Here is a 22,348-nt window from a genome sequence, read left to right on the forward strand (position 1 = left end):
TCTGCCTCCGCTGCCCGCTCCGCCCGCCACCGGCCCCGCCCGGGAGGAGCCTGCCCCTGACCGAACCCGGGCTGTCCTGTCCGGGGAGCGGCTGCTGCAGGGACGGCTCTCCATCAGCTCCGAGCGCCCCCCCCCTCCCGCTGCTCCCCAGGGAACAGCCGCCTCCAGGGGCTGCAGCGCCTCTCTCTGCCACATCCCCAGTGCCTCCTCTCTGGTTGTCACGGCAACAGGACTGTGCCCAGATGTAACCTTGGCAGATGGGCAGGCAACCCCCCGGCGCTCCCCGGCTCCAGGGGAGAGCTGGCCAGCAGTGGGCGAGCTGGAGCGAGAGCGGCCCTGTCCTGCCCCTTCGTGGCCCACGGACCTGCTGGGTCTGCCTGGCACGCCCTTCGCGGCCAGTCCTTTAAAGACGGAAGGTGGGCCCTAGCTGGTGTGGCTCAGTGGATAGAACGTCGGCCTGCAGAGCGAAGGGTCCCGGGTTCTATTCTGCTCAAGGGCACAGGCTTGGGTGTGGGCTCGGTTCCAGTGGGAGGCATGCAGGAGGCAGCGGATCAATGATTCTCTCTCATCATTGATGTTTCTCTCCCTCCCTCACCCTTCCTCCTGAAATCAATGAAAACGTATAATCTTTAAAAGCTGGAGGTGGCACACGGAACCCGATGCCGTTTGTCCTGACACACGGAAGGGGCTGCAGGCTCTGAACCGCGAGGGGTGAGCTGGGGCCACAAGGGGAGGGGGAGCTCGCGGGGCGTCGGGTGGGGTCAGGCTCCCGGGAGCCGGTGCCCGAGGGCCGCTCACCTCGGAGGCCTTGTCCAGCCAGAAGCTCAGCCACCAGTTGCTGAAGGCGGTGCTGCCGATCAGGAGCAGGAAGAGCGTCAGGGTGAAGAGGGAGAGGAGGTAGCCTGCAAGGGACGGACGGACGGAGAGGCCGGTGCAGGGCACAGCGGCGGCTCCCTGGCCCGGCCCGATGGGGAGGGGCCTGCAGGGGAGCCCCCCCTCGGAGCCGCCCTCCGGGCTGTCGGGACGGGGCTGGGCCCCAAAGCCCACGTGGGGCGCCTGTCTGCCCGGCTGAGAAGTAGATCCAAGGTGTCAGCTTGGGGGAAAGCAGCAGGGCCCCCTGAGACAGGAGTGATGCGACTTCCTCAGGAGCCGCGGGCGCGCCCGGCGTGCTGGGCGGGAAGGGGAGGGCCTGGAGGTGAGCTGTGCCCCCGAGCTGCGGGGGGCAGTGCTCCGGGACGGACAGGGGGCCATGGAGGCGCCCCTCACTTCCTTCCCACACACACGGCCCAGCAGCCTAGGCGGCCGTAGGGGGTGCCGTGGTTAAGGCCATATCTTCCGACTTTAGATTCTCGGGGTGGAGGGGGGGAGGGCTTTGCTAAACGGCCTTCGCCTGGAGAGACGCGTTGTTAGAGAAATCGTAAACACGGGCGCCCAGGCGTCTGAGGAGGAGGGGAGTTCAGGGGCAGAGTCCATGGAGAAACCCGTTTGCTGCCGAACCTCCAGCCGCCTGAATGTACGTGTGGTAGGTCCTCCAGGTCACGCCTCCTTCCCAGGGCAGCTGGTCCTGGACGAGCTGCTGCAGAGGGGCTGTGGGGACAAACACCAGTCCTGGGGCGCCCCCCCCCCCATTCCCCAGGCCTCCCCCAGGGCAGGCTCAGTCCTCCCGCCCTTTCCCCGCCTTCAAATCCCCAACACACTTCGGCTCCTTTGGTTTTGTTTGGTCCGCAGGACAGGGGGGAGGCAGGTGGCGTTTGAGAATGCTGTGCGCTCAGCCCTGGGAGGGGAGGAGGGAGGGGAGGAGGGAGGGGAAGAGTGAGGGGAGGAGGGAGGGCGTGGTCCTGGGGGGAGGCTCTGAAGGCTGCAGCTCCTGCAGGAGCTGGAGGGCCTGGGGCAGGAGGAGGCCGCAGGGAGGCAGCGCAGGCCCAGCTGACAGGGTCCCCATGGAGAATCCCGAGACAGGGCAGGTCCTATAGCCCAGAGGCGATCGTGTGACCCAGGGTTCAGGCCCGATCCCCAGTGCGGGGCGTGCAGGAGGCAGCCCGCCGATGATTCTCTCTCATCACGGGTGTTTCTATCTCTGTGTCACTCTCCCTTCCTCTCCGAACTCAATGGGAAAATATTTTTACAAAAAAATGTTGCAAAAACCCATGAGATTGGTATTATTGCCCCATTTTACAGGTTAACAAACTAAGGTTCACAGGAGGCAAGTTGTCTGGCTCAAAGTCAGAAAACTAGTAAGTGGCGGGGCCAGGATCGGACTCAGGCAGCTGACCCCAAGGCTCGTGGAATTGATCAGTAAACCGTGGAATTGATCAGTAAACCGTGGAATTGATCGCCCCAAAGACACGCACTGCGCGCCCCCTTCTCTGTCCCGAGCGGTGGGTGCGCAGCCAGCATGGCGGCGCGCGGAGCTGGGGGAGTGGGTGGCACGCACCTTGGATGTCTATGAATTCCGAGTCTCTGTCGGATTCTTTTCCTTCCTCTTTCTCATCGGGAGCCAGAGCTAGGGTGAGAAAGGGAGAGTCTGTGTCCCCTGAGCCCCAGGCGCCACGAGGCGTGACTCCAGCTCGGCTCGGACCCGCACCTTCGTCTCTGTCCGCGGGGCCCTCCGGCAGGGCCTCCGCCATCGCCGCGTCGTAGATGTGCTCGGGGTCCTGGGGAGGAACCAGTGCCTGCTGCAGGCGCAGCCGGGAACCGGGAGGCCGATCCCGCGCCCAGCTCCCAGGCCCCTCAGACCCCAGACCCCAGGCCCCCAGACCCCAGGCCCCCAGGCCCCCAGGCCCCCAGCCCCCAGGCCCCCGGCCCCCAGACCCCGGCCCCCAGGCCCCTCAGACCCCAGGCCCCAGGCCCCCAGCCCCCAGGCCCCAGGCCCCTCAGACCCCAGGTTCCAGGCCCCCAGACCCCAGGCCCCCAGGCCCCCAGGCCCCCAGCCCCCAGGCCCCTCAGACCCCAGGTTCCAGGCCCCCAGACCCCAGGCCCCCAGGCCCCTCAGACCCCCAGGCCCCAGGCCCCAGGCCCCCAGCCCCCAGGCCCCAGGCCCCTCAGACCCCAGGTTCCAGGCCCCCAGACCCCAGGCCCCCAGGCCCCCAGGCCCCCAGGCCCCCAGCCCCCAGGTCCCTCAGACCCCAGGTTCCAGGCCCCAGGCCCCAGGCCCCCAGGCTCAGCCCCCAGCCCCCAGGCTCAGCCCCCAGCCCCCAGGCCCTGGCCCCCAGCCCCCGGCCCCCAGGCCCCCAGCCCCCAGACCCCTGCCCCCAGACCCCAGGCCCAGCCCCCAGCCCCCAGGCCCTGGCCCCTGGCTCCCAGATCCCCAGGCACGCACTCCGCTACCTTGAACTCCAGCCCCCGGAGGTTGTGCACCAGCTTCGCATAGCGCCCTCTCTTCTCCATCAGCTCCTCGTGGGTCCCCTTCTCACAGATCTCCCCGTACTCCAGCAGAATGACCTCGTCACAGGACTCCAGGAACTGAGGGGGGGTGGGGGCCACCACCGTGAGCGCCTGCCGCCTGAGGGGGCCGCGGGCTCCGGGAGGCACAGTGTCCCCTGGCCCTGCCGCCCTGACTGCTGCATGGGACGCCCGGGGCTGGGGAGGAGGCGGCAGCGCGGTGCCACCCCTGCCGGAGTCCTGCGCCCGTCACCTGCAGCTGGTGCATCACCAGCACCACCGTCTTGTCTGAGGGGGAGGGGGGAGGGTCTGAGGGGGAGGGGGGAGGGTCTGAGGGGGAGGGGGGAGGGTCTGAGGGGGAGGGGGGTCTGGTCTGAGAGGGGGAGGGGTCTGGTTGGGGGGGGGCGTCCCCGGAGGGGTCACCTGCAGCTGGTAAGTCACCAGCACCACCATCTTGTCTGAGGGGGAGGGGGGGTCTGGTCTGAGGGGGAGGGGGGTGGGTCTGGTCTGAGGGGGAGGGGGGAGGGTCTGGTCTGAGGGGGAGGGGGGTCTGGTCTGAGGGGGGAGGGGTCTGGTCGGGGGGGGCCGTCCCCGGAGGGGTCACCTGCAGCTGGTGCGTCACCAGCACCACCGTCTTGCCCCGCAGCGCCTTCCGGATGCACTCCTCGAAGATGTGGCGCCCCACGTGGGCGTCCACGGCCGACAGCGGGTCGTCCAGCAGGTAGGTCTCGCGGTCCGAGTAGACGGCGCGGGCCAGGCTGATCCTCTGCCGCTGCCCCCCCGAGAGGTTGAGGCCCCGCTCCCCGATCTGCGGACGGGGCAGTGCGCCTGCTCGTCACCAGGCCCCAGCCCCCCGCTTTCCCGCAGGGGCCCCCACAGCACCCATGCCCCGGGGCGCTGGGAGCCTGTGGGCAGAGGTGACTGGGTGAGGGGTGCCTGGCTCACCGGTGGTCCCAGGTGCAGTCCCATTGGGGGGGGCAGGAGAGTGGAGGGCAGAAAGCTCGGGGAGGGGCAGGCTCCCCAGAGGGGGGTGGCTGGCGCAGAGGGACCAGCGTGCGGCAGTGTCCGGAGGGGACCTGGTACTGTACTCCTGGGCCTCAGAGGCAGAGAGGGGCCCTCGGACCAGCCACAAACCAGCACCTGGACCCCCGTCCTCAGAGAATGAGCCACCCTGGGGGCCAGCAGGCAGCGGGGGCCAGAAACCCTCCCGATGGGAAGGGGTCCCGGGGCGGCCACGCTGGACCCGACAGGCGGGCTGGTGCCACCTCCGCTGTGCCAGCCCTGAGCACAACCCAAGACGGCAGGACCTGACTTTCCCACCGTCCGGCACCGCCTGGCCCCGGGCGTCGGTGTGCAGGGAGCCGGCTGCCCTGCGGCCCTGGGCCGTCGGGCGCCGCCGCTGTGGGGCCGAGCCCACTCCATGCACCTCGGTCAGGTCCCCGTACGGCAGGCTGCGCAGGTCCTCCTGGAGGGCGCAGACGTGCACCGTGTGCTGGTACCTGTGGGCGTGAGGGTCAGAGGTCCGCGCGGAGAGGAGGCCCCGCCGCCCGGGCTGTGCCCTGCGTTGGCGTTACCTTTGGTGGTCGTACTTGGTTCCGAACAGGATGTTGTCCCGCACGCTCCCGTGGAAGATCCACGCCTGCTGGGACACGTAGGCCAGGGTCCCGCTGACCGCCACCACCCCCTGCTGCAGCTGCATCTGCAGGCACAGAGCCGGGACCCTCAGAGCGGACGGCGGTTCCGGCTGTGGCTGCCAAGCACACCAGCCTCACGGACACGATCGTGAACTCTGTGCGGGCTGCGGGGGCCGCTGCTCTCACGGACCCAGCGCACCGCAGCAGCCCTGACATCCGGGTCCACCTCCCGGCGCCGCACCTCACCTGGCCCAGCAGAGCTGCCATGAGGGAGCTCTTGCCGCTTCCAACGTTCCCGCAAATCCCCAGGACCTTCCCCTGCGGAGGAACAGGAAGGAGACTGTCGTCCCGGTTCTCACAGGGTCTGGGACCCGGTGCCGCCCCACACCGTGCAGGGGGACCGCGGCGGCTCCCGGTGGTGGCGGGGTAACCTCAGACCCGGCCGGACTCAGTGGGCGGAGGCAGGGCCCGATGTCAGTGCAGCGCCTCCCCTCCGGCCGGGCGGGCGCCTGGAGGGCCTGGAGGTGCCCAGGCCGGGCACACGCCCTGGGCGCGCGGCTGGGCCTGTGCACGAGCTCCCGGGGAGGAGAGCTAACCAGGGGGTGCTCGTTGGGCTGGACGGAGCGCCAGGCGCCTCCCCGTTACCTTCCTCCCTGTCTTCGGAGGAAGCCACGAGGCCTGGGCTTCTGATGACTCACTTGTTTAAAATTAAATTAAATTAAATTAAATTAAATTAAATTAAATTAAATGTAAAATAAAAATTAAAAAATAAAATAAAAATAAACAAATACAATAAAGTAAAATAAATAAAATTAAATAAAATAAAATAGAGACTCTGTCCTGTGAGCGGCGGGCGGGCAGCAGCCCCCGGCCCCGGCTGGCTCCATACTGGCCGGCATGGGTGGCTTGCGTTTTGCTTTAAGCAGAGCAGCCCTGCAGGGCGGCGAAGGGCAGCGCCTGCCAGGCGCCTGGGGGCGAAGCCCGGGCCTCGCACTGGGCAAGTGCTCTGAGCTCCGGTGCCTTAGGCTCCTGGCCATGGAGCAGGGTAGCCATGGCCTCCCGCGCAGGATGAGCAGGTGGTCGAAGGTGCTAACTCTGTCCCTCTCAGGAACGTCAGCTGTGACCCGCCCGTGCGCTGTCTCCAGTGAGGAGCGCTCTGAGGACGCTCACGGAAGCCAGTCCGGCCCTGGTGGACGGCGGAGGCCGATGGACATGGGCTTGACGATGGGCACTGACACAGCCCCCAGCTTCCCTCAGCTCGGAGACAGGTCTCCGTGGTTCGGGTCCATGGCTTTAACCTTGGGGAAGTGCTGGCTTGTCTCAGGCTGAGAGCATCGGCCCACGGACTGACGGGTCACCAGTTCAATTCCTGTCAGGGGCACGTACCTGGGTTGCAGGTTTGATCCCTGGGGTGCGTGCAGGAGGCAACCACCGGATGTGTCTCTCTCACATCAGTGTGTCGCTCGGTCTCCCCCTCCCTTCCGCTCACAAATCCAATAGAAAAGTACCCCGCCTCTAGAGGGCGCAGAGCGGAGGGCGGGCGCCGGGAGCCGGACCCACCTTCCTCACCGCGAAGCTGATGTTGTGCAGCACGGACCTGCTGCCCCGGGGCCGGTCCTCGGGGCCCGCGGCACCCGGGGCCGAGGCGCTCAGGCGGTACGCCTCCGGCCGCTGCTTCCTCCGCTTCTCGGCTTCCTTGATGTCGCTGTCGCTCTCCCAGCCGGCCTCCTGCGCCCACGTCAGGGTGGCGTTTGCTAAAAGCAAGGCAGTGTCTGGGCCTTCTGGCTGGGTGACGTAGGCCGGGGGGCTCGTGGCTACGAGAATTCTCTACGATCAAAGAGACAAAATCAACTGGGCAGACGGCATCCACTGGCAAGAACCACCCCAATGCACCTTCCAGCCGCCCCCAAGCACCCGGTCTCGGCGGCTCTACCCAGGACGTCCGGGAGGGGCGTCTGAGGCTGCTCCGCAGGGGGACCTGCAGCAAATGGGGTCCCCCGGCCCCGACACGGAGGATGACGGCTCTTTAACCACCAGGCCTGTGTGGGTCACCCATGGAAAGCCCCCCCCCCCCCCCCCGAGCTGCATTTCAACACTCACGCCCAGGTAGCAGCTTTTTAAAAAAAAAAATATTTTTTATTGATTTCAGAGAAAAAGGGAGAGGGAGAGAGAGAGCCATCAGCGATCAGAGATGACCGGCACGGAAACGGCTCTGGGACCTGGGCGTGTGCCTGGGAGGGAGGGGGACAGTTCGGGAGGCGCTGGGCCCTGCTGCAGATGAGGTGACGGGGCATCGAGTGAAGGTGAGGGCCCGGGAGCCGGAAGGAGTCAGAGAGAGGCGCGCCCTCTGGCCTCATCATACACACAGGTCATGTGACGGCGTCCACTCTTGTCTTTTGGTCAAAAAGGGACCATTCGGTAGTGTGCCTCCTAGGCCGTCTCACACACGGTGGCTTTTACTAAGGGACTGCGCGGTGGGGAGGTGGGGCAGCAGGGCCCCTGGGGGCAGGTGTGGACGGTGAGGGGAGAGAGAGAGGCCATGAGCGCGCACAGCTGGCCTCTGGCTGCAGTGAGCTAGGGCTTTCCGTCCGTTTGCAGATATGTGAGCCTGCTGCTCTCTCTTGCGCCCTCACTCTGTCTCTGTGTCTCTCTTTGGTTCAAACTGGTGACCTGGTGCCCTCTTGGTTCATGGGTTAAGCCCAACCACTGAGCCACACCTAAGGTGAGCCTGCTGCTCTCTTGACTGGAACACCCCCTCCCTTTCCTGTCCTCACCTCAACGTCAGAACCACCGCATCTGCCCTTCCCATGCCCCACGCATCCCCTCACATGTACGGCAGGTACTGTGCACCTCGTCCTACTCTACACCAGTCAACACTCTCTCTTCCATGTCTTTGCGTTTCCCACAATGCCTTGTGTGTGGGAAGCACACAGTCAGTCACTCCCATCACCACCCCTTGTAGCATCAGCCAGAGACAGGCCATGCGGGGGCGGAGGGGGGAGGGCTCTGCGCACACCCAGCCCCACTCCCGGAACCCCCTCACGCCTACGGCTGGGACAGGAGTGGAGGCTCAGGGTGTCTCCGTAGAGACTCCGTCTCCTTTTCCCTAAAGGGCGGGCCACCAGGAGGCGCTGCCCGCCCTCCGCCTCCCACAGGCCTGCACCCGCCTCCTGGGGCCTTCTCCCCGGCCCACCTCGCAGGGGCCGCCCTCCCGCGGCTGGGCTCAGCTTCCCTCATCCGGGAGTCTCCCCCCCAGAAAGGAGGCCTCTCCTCCCTACTCACCCAGCGTGAGCTATACCTTCATTCTCCTCAGCGAGACGCTGGCCTCGGCCGCCGCCTTGATGGAGAAGGGCAGGATGGCGATGGAGAACTTCATCACGTTGAACATGGCGATCACGCTGAACGCCTGCGGGCGGGGGCCGGGTCAGGCCGGGGTCAGGCCGGGGTCAGGCCGGGTCAGGCCGGGGTCAGGCCGGGGTCAGGCCGGGGGTGGCCGTGGCTCGGGACCTCGGCTGGGCTCTGAGGTGGTGGGGCCGCCGTGGGGAGCCAGCGGCAGTGGCTTGTGCGGTCTGTGTGTGCCTTTCCAGGTGTCAGGTTGTGTTGCAGCGTTCACTGTTGGGGGGTCCGGGCCGGGGCGGGCGAAGGCGGGAGCCGTCCTTACCACGGCGGCCGTGAGCTGGCGCCGCAGCAGGATGTGGCAGGTGAAGGTGGACACGATGGCGATGGTGGAGGCGATGGGGGCCAGCGCAGAGTTCCCGCTCTGGACAAAGCCCGCCTTCTCCAGCAGCTTCCTCTCTCGCTTCCTGATGTCTGCCGGCAGAACACGGCCCCAGCTCAGCCGCACGCCCAGCCGCGCCGTCCTCCGGGGCAGGGGGTACGGCCCCGCCGCCAGGGGCAGACGGGGGAGCAGAGTCCGGGCACTGAGCCGGCGCTGGCCCCTCAGGGCTGGCCGCGGCGGGAGCGGTGCAGGGCGCCAAGGTCACCTCCCCCCTGCGTCTGGGTGTGAGGGTGCTGCACACGGGAGCCCGAGGAGCATGTGGGCACCGAGGGGCTGTGTGTCTCGGGAGAGGGCGCCAGCGCCACCAGCATCTGCTGCTCCACGTCCCCACGTGGACGGAGGGGGATGGGGGGGAAGGGGGGCGAGGGGCAGGCCACGCCCACATGCTCCGGAGTAAAGCCAGCGCGCTTGGTTTTGGGCTGTGTTTTAGCTTAGCTCACCCTTCATCTTCTCTTTAAAAGATTTTTAAAATAGAATTTTAGAGAAAGAGGAAGGGAGAGAGAGAAGGAGAGAAGATGCCTCCTGCGCGCCCCCTGCTGGGAGTCGGGACACCGCCTTTCGGTGCGGGGTGAGGTGCAGCCACGGAGCCACGTGTGCAGTCTGGTGGCCGTGCGCACAGTGGCACTCGGTAAATATGCATGGGCTTAACCTGACCTGACCAGTGCACGGAACCAAATTTATTCAGACCAGGTCGGTGTCTTGAAGTGAGTCCAGGGTGAGTGAAGAAGCTTTTCTGGGTCCTCAGTGTGGGTCCCTGCCCTGGGCAGCCGGAAACGGGTCCTCGAGGCCGCCCGAAGCACAGCGCGCAGCTGCAGGCCAATTACACGCCGGCCGGGAGTGTAATTGTGGGCCAGGAGCCGCTGTAATGGGCTCAGGTCATTAACCGGCCAAGCACCTGAGGCTCCTCAGCAATTATGTAAACGTCCCCGCAGCCGGATTTGCATTTAGATGGGGCGGAGATGGGTGCGGTGCCCGCTCCTCTGTCTCCCCTCTCTGTCTCCTCTCTCTGTCTCCTCTCTGTCTGCTCTCTGTCTCCTCTGGGAGAGAAGCCTGCGGAGCCTGTTATCTGCATGAGGCATGTCAGCCTGCGGGCCACCGAGGGGCAACGAGGCTCTGCAGGCACCGAGGGTTTGTGTGTATGGGGGTGTGGGGTGGTGTGTGTGTGTGTATGTGTGAGAGAGAGTGTGTACATGAGTGCATATGAGCGTGTGTGTGTGCATGAGTGTGTACATATGAGTGTGTGTATGAGTTTATGTGTGGGTGTACATGTGTGCATGTGAGTGCTTATGAGTGTGTGTCAGTGTGTGTACAAGAGTGTGTAAGAGCCAAATCGGTTTGGCTCAATGGATAGAGCGTCGGCTTGGGGACTGAAGGGTCCCGGGTTCGATTCCGGTCAAGGGCATGTACCTTGGTTGCGGGCATATCCCCAGTAGGGGGTGTGCAAGAGGCAGCTGATCGATGACTCTCTCTCATCGATGTTTCTAACTTTCTATCTCTCTCCCTTCCTCTCTGTAAAAAATCAATAAAATATATTTTAAAAAAAAAAAGAGTGTGTAAGAGATGGTGTGTGTGTACATGAGTGCATATGCGTGTGGATGAGTATGGGTGTGTGAGAGTAAGTGTGTGTATGAGTATGTGGTGTGCATGTGTGCATGTGAGCGCTTATAAGTGTGTGAGTGCGTATGTATGTGTATTTCGTGTGTTTTGTGTGTCTCGTGTGTGTGTGTGTGTGTGTAGAAATCTAAGTCAAGGAAATAGCTTGAGGCCGCTCTTCTGATCACACGTTTAGTGGGCTGTTTCTGTGAAAGGGAGCTGAGTGGTCAGCGCCAGCACCCACACGCCCAGCCAAGGCTGACCACACGGGGCCGCCCGCTGAGCCGCTCCCCAGCGCAGACGCCGCTTCTATGATGGAAGCTCTGAGCAGGGCGCTCAGGGGCCCCGGGGCAAGTCCCCCGCGGCGCCCCCTACCTCGGATGGTCTGGGTGAAGGGCCTCTCCCAGGCGTACATCTTAATCAGCTTGATGCAGGTCACAAACTCGTTCATGGTCTGCACCCGCTTGTCCGTCACGGAGATGGCGGACCTCCGGAAAGCCGAGTTGAGCTTCGCCATGAACACCTGAAGGCAAGGTGCCCACGCTGTTCCGGGTGCAGCGCGGGCCTGGCCCCACCCCCACCCCTGAGGCTGGAGTCCGGGGCGGGCACGGGCCTGAGGGAAGCCGGCCCGCACTGTCCCTGGGCCGGCGTGGTCGGGGGCGCCAGGGGCAGGGTCACCAGGATGCAGAGGCGGTGACGGCGACTGTGACAAACGGGGGGGGCGTGCCCTGCCCCCTCCCCTGGGCGTTCCCATTCAAGTTTTAAAAACACCACACTGTGCCCGGCCGCCGTGGCTCAGCGAACCAGGAGGTCAGGGTTCGATTCCCGGGCGTCGCACAGGCCCCGGTCAGGGGCTTGTTCCCCATGAGGGATGTGCAGGAGGCAGCGATCGATGGTTCTCTCTCTCTCTCTCTCTCTCTCTCTCTCTCTCTCTCTCTCTCTCTCCCTCTCTCTTTCTCTCTCTCTCTCCCTCTCTCTCTCTCTCTCTCTCTCTCTCTCTCTCTCTCTCTCTCGCCCCGACCCCTCTCCTTTCCTCTCTGAAGTCAATCAGAGCAGGAAGCAGGCCTGTGGGCGCCCCGGGGCCGGGCGGACAGTCACCTGGATGGGGACGAAGATGAGGTAGACGGAGATCCCGACGAGGGCCGTGGGCCCGAGGATGAAGAAGGAGAACACGGCGCAGATGACCATGAGGACGGGGATGGTGGCCGGCAAGGGGCAGAACAAGGCGGCTTCGAACAGGGAGCAGCTGTCACTGGACAGCACGTTGAGCACCTGGAGGAGAGCCCGGGTCCGGGCGGGGGTCAGCGGCTCCGTCCCCGAGGCCCAGGGTCCCAGGGGGGCGAGCGACGCCCCTCGGTGGCGGGGCACCGGGCACCGGCTCGGCGAGCCCGCGGGCCCGTTCCGGCCTGGCTTTGGAGAGGCGTCTGCGTGCACCGGGACGCCGAGGAGGAGGCGGGAGAGGAGCGGCCTGCCCGGTGCCGGGCTCCTACGGCCCCTCTGCTTTGTTGGGGGCGGCCCGCCCGCCCAGCACCGCAGGGCGCCTGGTGGACACGGTGCTCACGGCCTGGGTGCCCGGGACCGGGGCTTCCTGTGTGCGCGGTGCCCACTGCGTCGCTCAGGGTTAAGGCGTGAGAAATGTCCACTGGGGCCCTGGCCGGGGGGTGTCCCAGCATGCCAGGCATGGGGGTCATCCTGGTCAGCCACGTGCCAGGATTGCCGATGGACGCATCAAAAAGTGGAACGCCAATCTCTCTCTCTCCCCTTCCTCTCTCTCTCAAAATCAATCAATACTTTAAAAAAAAAAGAAAGAAAATGTCAACTCTGAGGGCCCCCAGGCAGTCTTTGTCACCGCTGTGGCCCCCCAAGCACCACAGCAATGGACTCGCCGGCTGTATGGGTCCATCCGCTCGATGCCAGGACTGCAGCCGGCACTGTGTCGCCGCTGATCCTCGCTGTCAGTCCAAGCCATGGGACGAGGGGACCCCTGCGCCCAGCTGGACAGAGAAGACCCCAAATCCCCCAGCGTGAAGGAGCCCGGAGTGTCCGCCTCACGGGCCTGGTGGGCAGGACCGGCCACAGGGAGGCGCTGCGCCGTCCGGAGGCCCGTCTGGCCCGGCAGCCCGGGCCCCGCCCTGGCCCGCCGGCTCACCTCGCCCACGGAGATGCGCGTCAGCGTCTTGAAGGACACCAGGTTCTCGAAGACCAGCGTGGACGCGGCCACCTTCAGCCGGATGGCTGTGCGGTAGTTGATGGCCCAGGCCAGCGCCCAGAAGAGCACCTTGGTGAACTCGGTGGCGAAGAGGGCGGCGCACAGGCCCACGCCCACCCACGCGCTGCGCGTGTCGCTCTCCGTGTGCCGCAGGATCTGGTGGATGAGGACGGTCTGCGGAGCAGCGAGGGCGGGGGGAGAGGAGGGCGCGCTGGGGAGGTCCCCACACAGCTCCGGGCGCAAACTTCTTAATTAATCTCGGCGGCCACCGCCGTGCGCAGGGGCAAGGCTTCTCTTTATGGAAATTCACCCCAGGAGCGCGGAGGTCGTGGCAAGGTCAGAGGCAGGAGCCCACCCCCCTCGTCGGAGCCCGGGGACCTGGCAGGAGGCGCCACTCACCGGCCCGATGGCTGCCATGACGACGCATAGGATGTTGACCACCGTGTCCATCAGCACGCGCGTCCGCTGGAACTGCCAGACCACGCGGCCCAGGGAGGCCTTCTCGGGGCCCGCCACCGCCACCTCCTGGTCCCAGAGCACGCGGAGTCTGCGCGGGAGGGGAGGGGAGGGGGCAGGGCCTTCCGTGTCTGCTTGCTGCTCGGGGCCTCTCTGGTGGGCGAGTCTCTGAAGGGAGAGTCGCAGGCCCTGGCTGGCGTGGCTCAGTGGGTAAAGCACCCGTCTGCGGCCTGGAGGACCCCAGGTTCAATTCTGGCCAAGGGCACGTCCCTCGGCTGCAGGCTCCATCCCAGCCTCATGTGGGAGGCAACCAATCTATCTATTTCTCTCCCCTCCCACCTAAAGATCATTGGAAAAATATCCTCGGGGAGGGGGGGGGGGGAGGATTAAAAAATAATAAATAAAATAAAGCACGCATCCCAGGATGAGCCAGACCCCACCGGAAACGGCCACGCAGGAGCCGCGAGGGGCCCGGTGGCTGCGGTGCGGCGTGCGGGCGTGGACGGAGCCGGGGCGGGCAGGGCGGCCGGGCCGGCAGGTGGGGCGGGAGCCGGGCTGGGGAGGGTGGGGGCTCAGATGGAGGCCCGGCCTGAGGGAGCCCGCAGTGGGGCGGGGACACGGGAACTCACTGGGGGCTCCCGGTCCCCTCCCCGCCCGCTCCTCTCCCTTGGGGATTCCGGGGAGCCCTGGCACCTTTGGGCGTTGGTGTCGGAGGAGTCGTACGGCGACAGCGGGGGCAGAGTGTCCGCCGTGAGCGTGTGCCGGTAGCTCTCCACCATCACGGGCGTGAACCAGGAGAAGGTGGCGAAGGAGAACAGCCCGGCGTCGTCCATGGGGTTGGGCGCCAGCCTGGGACGACAGAGGTGCCGTTCCAGGACCCCGGGCCCCGGCCTGACCCCGTGCCTGGAGTGCGTTCCTAACCAGGGCGGTGACCACAGCCGCTCAGCCGGGGGCGCCCAGCAGTCCTCTGAGCAGCCGTGGGAGCCATGGTGACCGTGGCAGGAGCTTTGCAGAGGGCTGAGGCGTAGACCGTGTTAAAACCCAGTGGCACGCACTTGTGTCAGTTATCACAGGCAGAGGCAGGGCGTCCTGGGAAGGCATCACTTCCTGATTGTTTATGGGGGTTACCAGCATCTCCGCTCTTGGGATTGGGTGAGTCTAGTGCGTCTGCCTGGAGCCAAAACCCCGTGTCCCAGGGAGCGGCCGAGCACCTGCTGAACTTCAGCTGTTGTCTCCCTCTCACCCAAGGACCGGAGGGGGCAGGAGTGAGGGCTCCACCAATGAATAATGGCGGATGCATTGGTGGATGGTGGGCAGACAGATGATGGATGGATAGATGGGTGAGTAAACAATTGGAGGACGAATGGATGGATGGTTGGATGGATGGATGGATGAATGAGTGGACAATTGGGGGAAGGGTGGATGAGTGGACAATTGGAGGATGGATGAATGGATGGATGGTGGATGGATGAACAGATAGATGGGTGAATGGATAAATGGAGGGTGGGAGGATGGATGGTGGATGAGTAGACAGAAAGATGGACAGTTGGAGGGTGGATGGATGGGAGGGTGGGTGGATGATGGATGGGTGGACAGACAGATGGGTGAGTGGACCTTTGGAGGGTGGATGGATGGAAGGATGGATGGATGATGGATGGGTGGACAGATAAATGGATGAGTGGACCATTGGAGGGTGGATGGATGGAAGGATGGATTGAAGGATGGGTGGAAAGACACATGGGTGAGTGGACAATTGGAGGGTGGATGGATGGATGGGTGGATGGATTGAAGGATGGGTGGGTGGGAAGACAGGAGGACAAGCATATAGGGCAGAGCATGGGGAGCAGGGCAGTGCCCACTCCTCTGATGGACCAGAAACGGGCCGTGGAGCTGGGCTGCCCCATCCTCCCGCCGCCCGGGTACCTGGCGTAGGGCCTCATGGGGATCATGGTCTTCAGGCTGTGGTCGTATCTCTCTGCAAAGGACCTGCGCCGGCTGCGCTTGTCCAGGTCGGAGATGAGGTAAGGGCTTTCGCCCACCATCCTGGTGGCGCTCCGGAGCCCTGGGCTCGCGGCCGAGGGGCACTGTCACTGCGGCAGAGATGGGGGGGGGGCCTCCCTGACACCAGGACCCCCGGGAAAGCATCAGGCAGCCCAGGCCCCCCGCCAGCTCCCTCCCCGACCCCTCCCACACGGGCTCACCAGGCCGCAGCCACGGGGGAGTGGCCACAGAGACACCAATGGGGTGAGAGTAACAGGATTGGCGCAGGGCCCCTCTCCCCAGAGCGCTGTGCCCCGGCTCCCGGCGTCTCCGCAGGAAGACGGGGCTGCGGCTCCTGCAGCGGCCTCGCCCTTGGCGGGTCCTTGGCTCCCTGAAGAGCCGCGGTCCAGCTCCGGGCAGGGGGGCAGGCGAGGGCTTCTGGACCGGCCGGGCTCGCACCGCGGCCTCTCTCCCGCTCCGCCCTCCCCATCACTCCGCGTGGGGTGCGGGCAGCCGGCTGTGGCCGTGCCCTGACCTGCCCGGGGCTCCCGCTGCCCGGGGCCACTCCCCTGCCTGCAGGGCCCCAGGACGGCACGGAGGGCGAGCCTGAGCAGCAGAGAGCAGGCCGAGGAGACAGAGCTCGTGGCAAGTTCGAAGCCCGGCTGGTCCTTCCGGGGAGAGAAGCCCGGGACCCAGGACTTCAGAGAATCCAGGAAGGCCCCCGACAGGGCACACTCGGCCTCCCGCGGGACAACGCCCTTCTGGCCACCTGACCACAGGCCGGACACCCAGACACAGCAAGGTCTCTGCTCAGAGCAGAGCATTTCGGACCCTATGCAATGCACAGGCCATGTTCTTTGGGCAGCACGTGTTTTTAAAGGTTTTGAATTTGAGTTGGGAGAGATCACAACAACAGGAAAGAAGACCTGTGGCCTGTGTCACGCGGTGGGATCCGGGGTCTGTGTCACACGGGGGGGACCCGGGGCCTGTATCATGTGGTCAGGACCCGGGCCTGGGTCATGTGGTCGGGACCCGGGCCTGGGTCAGACCCCAGGAGCACCGGTGCCCGGCGGCCCCATCGGCCCATGTGGGCACTGTCCGCCCTCCGGAGGCTCCGTTTGCCGCAGGCCCTGCCCTCCCCCACTGTACCCCTGGCTCCGGGTCCGGGGACACGGCCCGCCTGCTGGGGGATGTTTCCCATCACGTGGCCACATGTCCTCCTGGGAGCAGGCTCCGCTCCCTCCCTCCTGGGTTCGCTCCAGAGAGGGCCCTCAGGCCCCGGAGGGCGGCGGGCGGAGCCGTCCCGAGGCTCGGGCTGTGCTATTTTTGCCTCTAAACCCAGAAAACGGGCCGCGAGCGAGCGAGCGAGCGCGGCTTGTGAGGGAACTGCATTCCGAGTTCTCCTCCACCCATCACGGGCACCTCTCCCACAAAGCAAGTCCCTTCCACCCCCGCCGTCCTGTCCCTGTAACAGCCCACCCTCAGTTCCCAGGGACCTGCTGGTCTCACGCCCGCCCCCCAGCCCCTCCCCGGCACGGAGTGGCCTCCGCTCAGAGAAGCTGCCCTCGTCCCTGTCCTCACGCTCCGCCTCCCCAGTGGCGTCTCCAGCACCCACGCTGGCATGGACCCCGGGGAAGGGCCCTGATGCTGGAGACGGAGCAGGGTGCAGGGAGGAGGGAGGAGGAGCTGGGAGGAGGGAGGAGGGAGGAGGGAGGAGGAAGGGGGCTTGCAGGGAGAACAGAGCCTGGCTGCAGGGGGAGGGGCTGTGCTAAGGTGCCCTCAGCCCTGAGGCCCCCACGGTCACCAGTGACGGGTCCCAGTGAGGCCCCTCCAGCTAGAGAGGTCAGGGCAGACTGGAGGGACGGAGAAGTTCCCTGCCTGAGGCCTGACCCCTGCGAGCCACAAGGTTTTTAGCCATAAACCGCGCAATTTAATGGGAACAGGACAGTGTGTGTGCGTGTGGTGTGTGTGTGTCACTGTGAGGTGTGTGAGTGTGACTGAGGTGTGAGTGTATGTGTGTAAGTGTGTGATTATAAGGTGTGTGCTCTGTGAGTGTATGTGTGTGTGTGACTGAGGTGTGTGTCTATGTATGACGGAGATGTGTGTGTGTGAGTGAATGTGTGTGAATGAGTGTGAGTGAATGTGTGTGAATGAGTGTGAGTGAGTGTGAGTGAATGTGTGTGAATGAGTGTGAGTGAATGTGTGTGAATGAGTGTGAATGAGTGTGAGTGAATGTGTGTGAGTGAGTGTGAGTGAATGAGTGTGAGTGAGTGTGAGTGAATGAGTGTGAGTGAATGTGTGTGAGTGAATGAGTGAATGTGTGTGAATGTGACTGTGAGTGAATGTGTGAGTGTGAGTGAGTGTGTGTGTGAGGTGAGTGTGAGAACCCTGGTGGGGAGCCTGCTGGCACTGCCCCTTTCAGTTGATGAGGCCGAGGCTCCGAGGGGCAGAGCCAGGCTGTTGGCTGGGGGCATCCCCCGCCCCGCGGCCCTGGGCCAGGGCCCTCACCGGGAGGGTTACCTGGGCAGGAACCGCTGGTCCCAGGAGGGCGGCGAGGGCAGCGCTCGGCCCCCGGCGGCCCGGCCCCCTCCCCACACTCACACCCACTGGCCTCCTCCCGCTGCCGGAGTCCCTCCAACTGCCCACTCAACTGCCGCCCCGGCGGAGGGAACTCTGGGGGCCCAGCATTCCTTCTGCCGCGTTAAAGGGCACTGCCCCCGGGGCCACCGGCCCGTCCGGCTCCGGAGGAGGAGCGGCCCCCAGCCCCATCCTGGCGCGAGGAGCCGGACAGGGCTCGCCCGGCTGCTGCCCGGCCCCCAGCACGGCCCCTGCACCGGCCCTGGCGCCCGCAGAGCAGAGGCCACCCGTCAGGGCGGGGAGGCCCCTCGGAACGGACTCTCCTGCCTCCCGCTCCTCGCTGAGCCCCAGAGGAGCGGCAGTTTGCGCTCGGTTTGCTTGTGAAGCAGAGGCCTGGGCCGGGCTAACAGCTACCTGTCGGCTGTGCCTGGTGCTGTGGGCCTCACGTCGGAGCTCTCGCCCGGGGCGGGGCCTCCCCGTCTTCTGGCCACGGGCTGCCCGGCGGGCCCAGCCCTGCCCCTCGGATCCGCTGACCCCGCACGGCCAGGGGTGGGAGGGAGCGGGCTGTGGGTCCAGGCGGAGCAGCCTCGATCTGTTTTAAGCCTCACGTGGGCCCTGAGGCTCCAGCCCCCGCAGGCTGTGTGAGAGCGGCGGCGGTGGCCGCGGGGTGAGCTCCAGGCCCCCTCCCGCTCGCACCCTGGCCGTGCCTCCCCGCGGCCATTCTGGGGGTGTAGTTCCCGGGGAGGACACTTCTCTCCTGCCCGGAGGCGGCGGGCGGGGCGGGCGGGAACACAGACCCGCCAGCAGGTCCAGAGGCCTCCCGTTCCCTGGGCTCAGGACAGCGTTTCTAAGTGAACCCACTCGCAGACGGCAAAGGAGCCGGCCACTCTGACTCAGGGTCATCAGGACGGGCATCGAAGCCAGCGTGAGCCCTGGGCAGCTGGCTCAGTGGCCGAGCGCGGGCCTGGGACTGAAGGTCCGGGGTTGGTGCTGGCCAAGGGCTGGACCTTGGCCCTGGCTGGGGTGCGTGCAGGAAGCTGAAGTGTGTCTCTCACGTGGATGTTTCTCTCTGTGTGTCCCCCTCCCCTCCGCTCTGTTCAATATCGATGGAGCCCCCGCGCTGGCTGGCTCCTGGATGGAGCGTGGCCCGCGGACGTCAGGGTTTCAGAACAGGGCGCCTGCCAGGCACCGCCATGGCAGAGCAAGGCTCTGGGTGGGGAGCTGCTGCGAGGGGAGGTGGGGTGAGGCCTGAGGACCAGTGGGAGTGGGGTCCCTTCCTGCCCTGGGCCCGGGGGTGGGGCTGGGGGTGAGCACTGTCCCCGTGGATTTCAGGGGATCTCCATCTGAAGCCCAGGCTGCCTTTCCCCATTGGCTGGGAGGAGACTGCCACCTGCTGGCCGCTGTGAGGAGCAGGTGTGCGCAGAGGGCTTTTCTCCAGGGACAGACCCTGCAGGGTTGAGAGGAGGGGAGGGGCCGGGCACTCCTCTGGGCCAAGGATGAAAGGCAGGCAGAGAGGGAAAGGGCTCAGGGGGCACAGGGAAGTGTGGGGCAGGAGGGCAATCCCTGGAAGTGCCCTGGGGGCAGGAGCAGCTGTGAGGAGAGGCATGCCTGCCGGGAACTGGGCCTTCTCCTCGGTGATGCTGCCCACCCAATGTGTAGGCTGTGCTCCACCCGGAGCGGTCTCCGTCCCCGAGCCATTTCCCTCCCAGTCTCAGCTCCCCGCGGCTCCCTCCTCCAGGAAGCCCGCCGGGCTGTCCCCGCCCCCGTCCCTGGTTCCGCTCACTCGTTTGCGGCTCACTCCCGCTCACCAGGACAACCCCACGAGGCCAGAGAGGCCTGCCCCCAGCACCCCCCCGTGCCAGAGCAGAGCAGGAAGTGGCTGTGCACGGGGCTGACCCCAGGGCACACTCAGACACTGAGACCTGAACGCACAGACAATGAAACACTTGGAAGCCTGTCTCCCCATGAGGTGAGGCCTCCCTAGAAGTAAATGGGAAACAGTTACCTTTTTATTTGTTCACGAGAGGCCCGGTGCACGAAATTCATGCAAGCTAGGCCTTCCTTCCCCAACTTCCCTTCGGCCCCCCAGCCCCGGGCTCCCCTCCCAGCCCCGGCCCCGGGCTCCCCTCCCAGCCCCGGCCCCGGGCTCCCCTCCCAGCCCCGGCCCGGCTCCCCTCGCAGGAAGGATGTCCAGAAGGATGTTGGTCTAATTAGCATTTTGTGCTTTCATTATTGCAGATCTGTAACCACCGTGTGGGAGGTTTTATTTACAGTTGACATATGTTACGAGTGAATTCTTTATTCCAGTGGTCAGCAGACTCATCCGTCCACAGAGTCAAATATCAACAGGACAATGATTGACATGTCTCTGGAGAGCCACATTTTTTAAACTTCAACTTCTTCTAACGCCACTTCCTCAACACAGACTCGCCTGGGCCGTGGTGTTTTGTGGAAGAGCCACATTCGAGGGCGCAGAGAGCCGCATGTGGCTCTGGAGCCGCAGTTTGCCGACCACTATTTCATTCTGCCCGTCTGCGCTCTAATCAGGAAGCAACACATGGCAGACAGCGAGCTCCCGTGGGGCTGCCCGCCCCCGTGTCCGCTCCTCTCCCGCTCTCCGGTCTGTGGTTCGGGCAGCTGACCGTCCGTGGAGGTGTCGCCCGGGAGCGCCCGCGGGAGGGGCTGGGGTTCCCATCGGGAGCCGGGCGGTGGGGGAGAGCCCGCCGGCCCCCCTGCGGAGTCAGTGAGGGGCCGCCCGCCGCCAACACAGAAAGCAGGGCCGCGTGTGGCTTCTCCGACTTTTTATTCCTTTTACAAAACCCTCCATCACCGCCCCCCTCCCACGGCCGGGGGCCACGGCGCCGGCCCTCCCACCGGGAGAGGCCGGGCTCGCCCTCGTGGTCTCGGAGGACGCCGGGGTCTCAGGTTTGGGGGCTTCACTCCCCAGCCTCCCCTTCCTCCCCCCCACCCCCCCACGCCCCTCTGCCACGTCCGCCCAGCTCTCTGCCCCGCGGGCCACGGCCGTCCGCGGGTGACGTGAGCCGGCCCGGCCCGTGGCCTCAGCCCAGCGCCGTGGCCGTCCTGAGCAGGGCTGCGAACATGGAGCCCGGCTCCCGCTGCAGGGCCTCGGGGCTGTCGACTCCACCACCTGCGAGGAGGAAGGAGGGAGGAGGGAGGAGGGAGGAGGGGGGAGGGGGAGGGAGGAGGGAGGAGGGAGGAGAGGGGGAGGGAGGAGGGGGAGGGAGGAGGGAGGAGGGAGGAGGGGGGAGGGAGGAGGGAGGGAGGGGGGAGGGAGGAGGGAGGAGGGGGGAGGGAGAAGGGGGGAGGGGGGAGGGGGGAGGGAGGAGGGAGGGAGGGGGGAGGGGGAAGGGGGGAGGAGGGAGGAGGGGGGAGGGGGGAGGGGGAGGGGGGAGGGAGGAGGGGGAGGGGGAAGGGGGGAGGGGGAGGGGGAGGGGGAGGGGGAGGGGGGAGGGGGAGGGGGAGGGGGAGGGAGGAGGGGGAGGGGGAAGGGGGGAGGGGAGTGGGGAGGGGGAGGGGGAGGGAGAAGGGGGAGGGGAGGGAGGGGAGGGGGAGGGGGGAGGGGGAGGGGGAGGGGGGAGGGGGGAGGAAGAGGGGGGAGGGAGAAGGGGGAGGGGGGAGGGGGAGGGAGGAGGGAGGAGGGGGGAGGGAGGAGGGGGAGGGGGGAGGGGAGGGAGGAGGGGGGAGGGGAGGGAGGAGGGGGGAGGGAGGAGGGGGAGGGGGAGGGGGGAGTGAGGCACCGTGAGCCCGGCCCGCGGGCCCGCAGGCCTGGCGCCCCCTGGCCCGGCCGCCCGCACCTTCCCGTTGTCCATGACCAGGATGCGGTCGCAGGCCAGCCACCGTGGCGATGCGGTGGGCGATGATGAGCACCGTGCAGCCCCGGAAGGCCTCGCGGATGGTGCGCTGGATCAGCGTGTCCGTCTCCGCGTCGAGGGAGGCTGTGGCCTCGTCAATGAGGACAATCTGGTGGGGACAGAACAGGTGGCAGCAAGCCTGGGCTGGCGTGGCTCGGGTGGACAGAGCGGCGGCCTGCAGACCAAAGGGTCCCAGGTGCGATTCTCGGTCAGGGCACAGGCCCGGGATGTGGGCTTGATCCCCAGTAGGGGGCGTGCAGGAGGCAGCCAATCCATGATTCTTTCTAATCATGGATGTTCCTATCTCTCTGAAATCAATAAAATATATTTAAAATAAATAAAATAAAACAAAATATATTGTATTGATTTTTTTACAGAGAGGAAGGGAGAGGGATAGAGAGTTAGAAACATCGATGAGAGAGAATCATCAATCAGCTGCCTCTTGCACACACCCACTGGGATGTGCCCACAACCAAGGTACATGCCCCTGACTGGAATCGAACCCCGGGACCTTTCAGTCCGCAGGCCGACACTCTATCCACTGAGCCACACCGGCTTGGGCTAAAATAAAACAAAATAAAAACCAGGTGGAGGCGGCCTCGTGAGCCTGGGACCGGGCCTGGTCCTGGGCCGGCCAGCAGTTCACCGAGACACAGAGCACTTTGGACAGAGCCCAGCCCCTCGGCCCCGCCCGCCGAGAGGGACACGCTTAGTGACCGAGGGCTCGTGCTTGGCGGCGGGCGGGGCGGGGCTGGTTCCTGGAACCCCTCCCCTTTGCAGACGGACGCAGAGCAGTGTCCCCGTCTCCGGCAAGCACACCCGGCCACGTATGTTCCTGCTGCAGCACCGCTGTGTCTGTCCCCCTGAC

The 22,348-nt window shown here is 65.6% G+C and overlaps 2 protein-coding genes across 2 annotated transcripts in view; both read right to left on the minus strand.

The window, feature by feature from the left end:
* The window catches only part of ABCC12 (ATP binding cassette subfamily C member 12), a gene marked incomplete at its 5' end in the record, with an annotated part of 28,721 nt that extends 13,628 nt beyond the window's left edge, over window positions 1-15,093 (minus strand). The window contains 18 exons of the mRNA XM_084905464.1: window positions 799-902; window positions 1,498-1,587; window positions 2,435-2,503; window positions 2,585-2,654; window positions 3,328-3,462; window positions 3,986-4,189; window positions 4,808-4,880; window positions 4,956-5,080; window positions 5,262-5,333; window positions 6,576-6,842; window positions 8,314-8,421; window positions 8,677-8,825; window positions 10,762-10,909; window positions 11,485-11,658; window positions 12,536-12,769; window positions 12,995-13,142; window positions 13,745-13,900; window positions 14,975-15,093. Coding sequence (XP_084761590.1) covers window positions 799-902; window positions 1,498-1,587; window positions 2,435-2,503; window positions 2,585-2,654; window positions 3,328-3,462; window positions 3,986-4,189; window positions 4,808-4,880; window positions 4,956-5,080; window positions 5,262-5,333; window positions 6,576-6,842; window positions 8,314-8,421; window positions 8,677-8,825; window positions 10,762-10,909; window positions 11,485-11,658; window positions 12,536-12,769; window positions 12,995-13,142; window positions 13,745-13,900; window positions 14,975-15,093 — 2,445 coding nt within the window. The remainder of the gene's footprint in view (window positions 1-798; window positions 903-1,497; window positions 1,588-2,434; window positions 2,504-2,584; window positions 2,655-3,327; window positions 3,463-3,985; window positions 4,190-4,807; window positions 4,881-4,955; window positions 5,081-5,261; window positions 5,334-6,575; window positions 6,843-8,313; window positions 8,422-8,676; window positions 8,826-10,761; window positions 10,910-11,484; window positions 11,659-12,535; window positions 12,770-12,994; window positions 13,143-13,744; window positions 13,901-14,974) is intronic.
* Window positions 15,094-20,416: 5,323 nt separating this feature from the next.
* ABCC11 (ATP binding cassette subfamily C member 11) overlaps window positions 20,417-22,348 on the minus strand; it is a gene marked incomplete at its 5' end in the record, with an annotated part of 38,274 nt that continues 36,342 nt past the window's right edge. The window contains 4 exon segments of the mRNA XM_084906853.1: window positions 20,417-20,747; window positions 20,750-20,756; window positions 21,424-21,456; window positions 21,458-21,589. Coding sequence (XP_084762979.1) covers window positions 20,668-20,747; window positions 20,750-20,756; window positions 21,424-21,456; window positions 21,458-21,589 — 252 coding nt within the window. The 3' untranslated portion in view covers window positions 20,417-20,667.

The sequence above is a fragment of the Pipistrellus hanaki genome (genome assembly GCF_964339955.1).
Source record: "Pipistrellus hanaki genome assembly, chromosome: 15".
Lineage (NCBI taxonomy): Eukaryota > Metazoa > Chordata > Mammalia > Chiroptera > Vespertilionidae > Pipistrellus > Pipistrellus hanaki.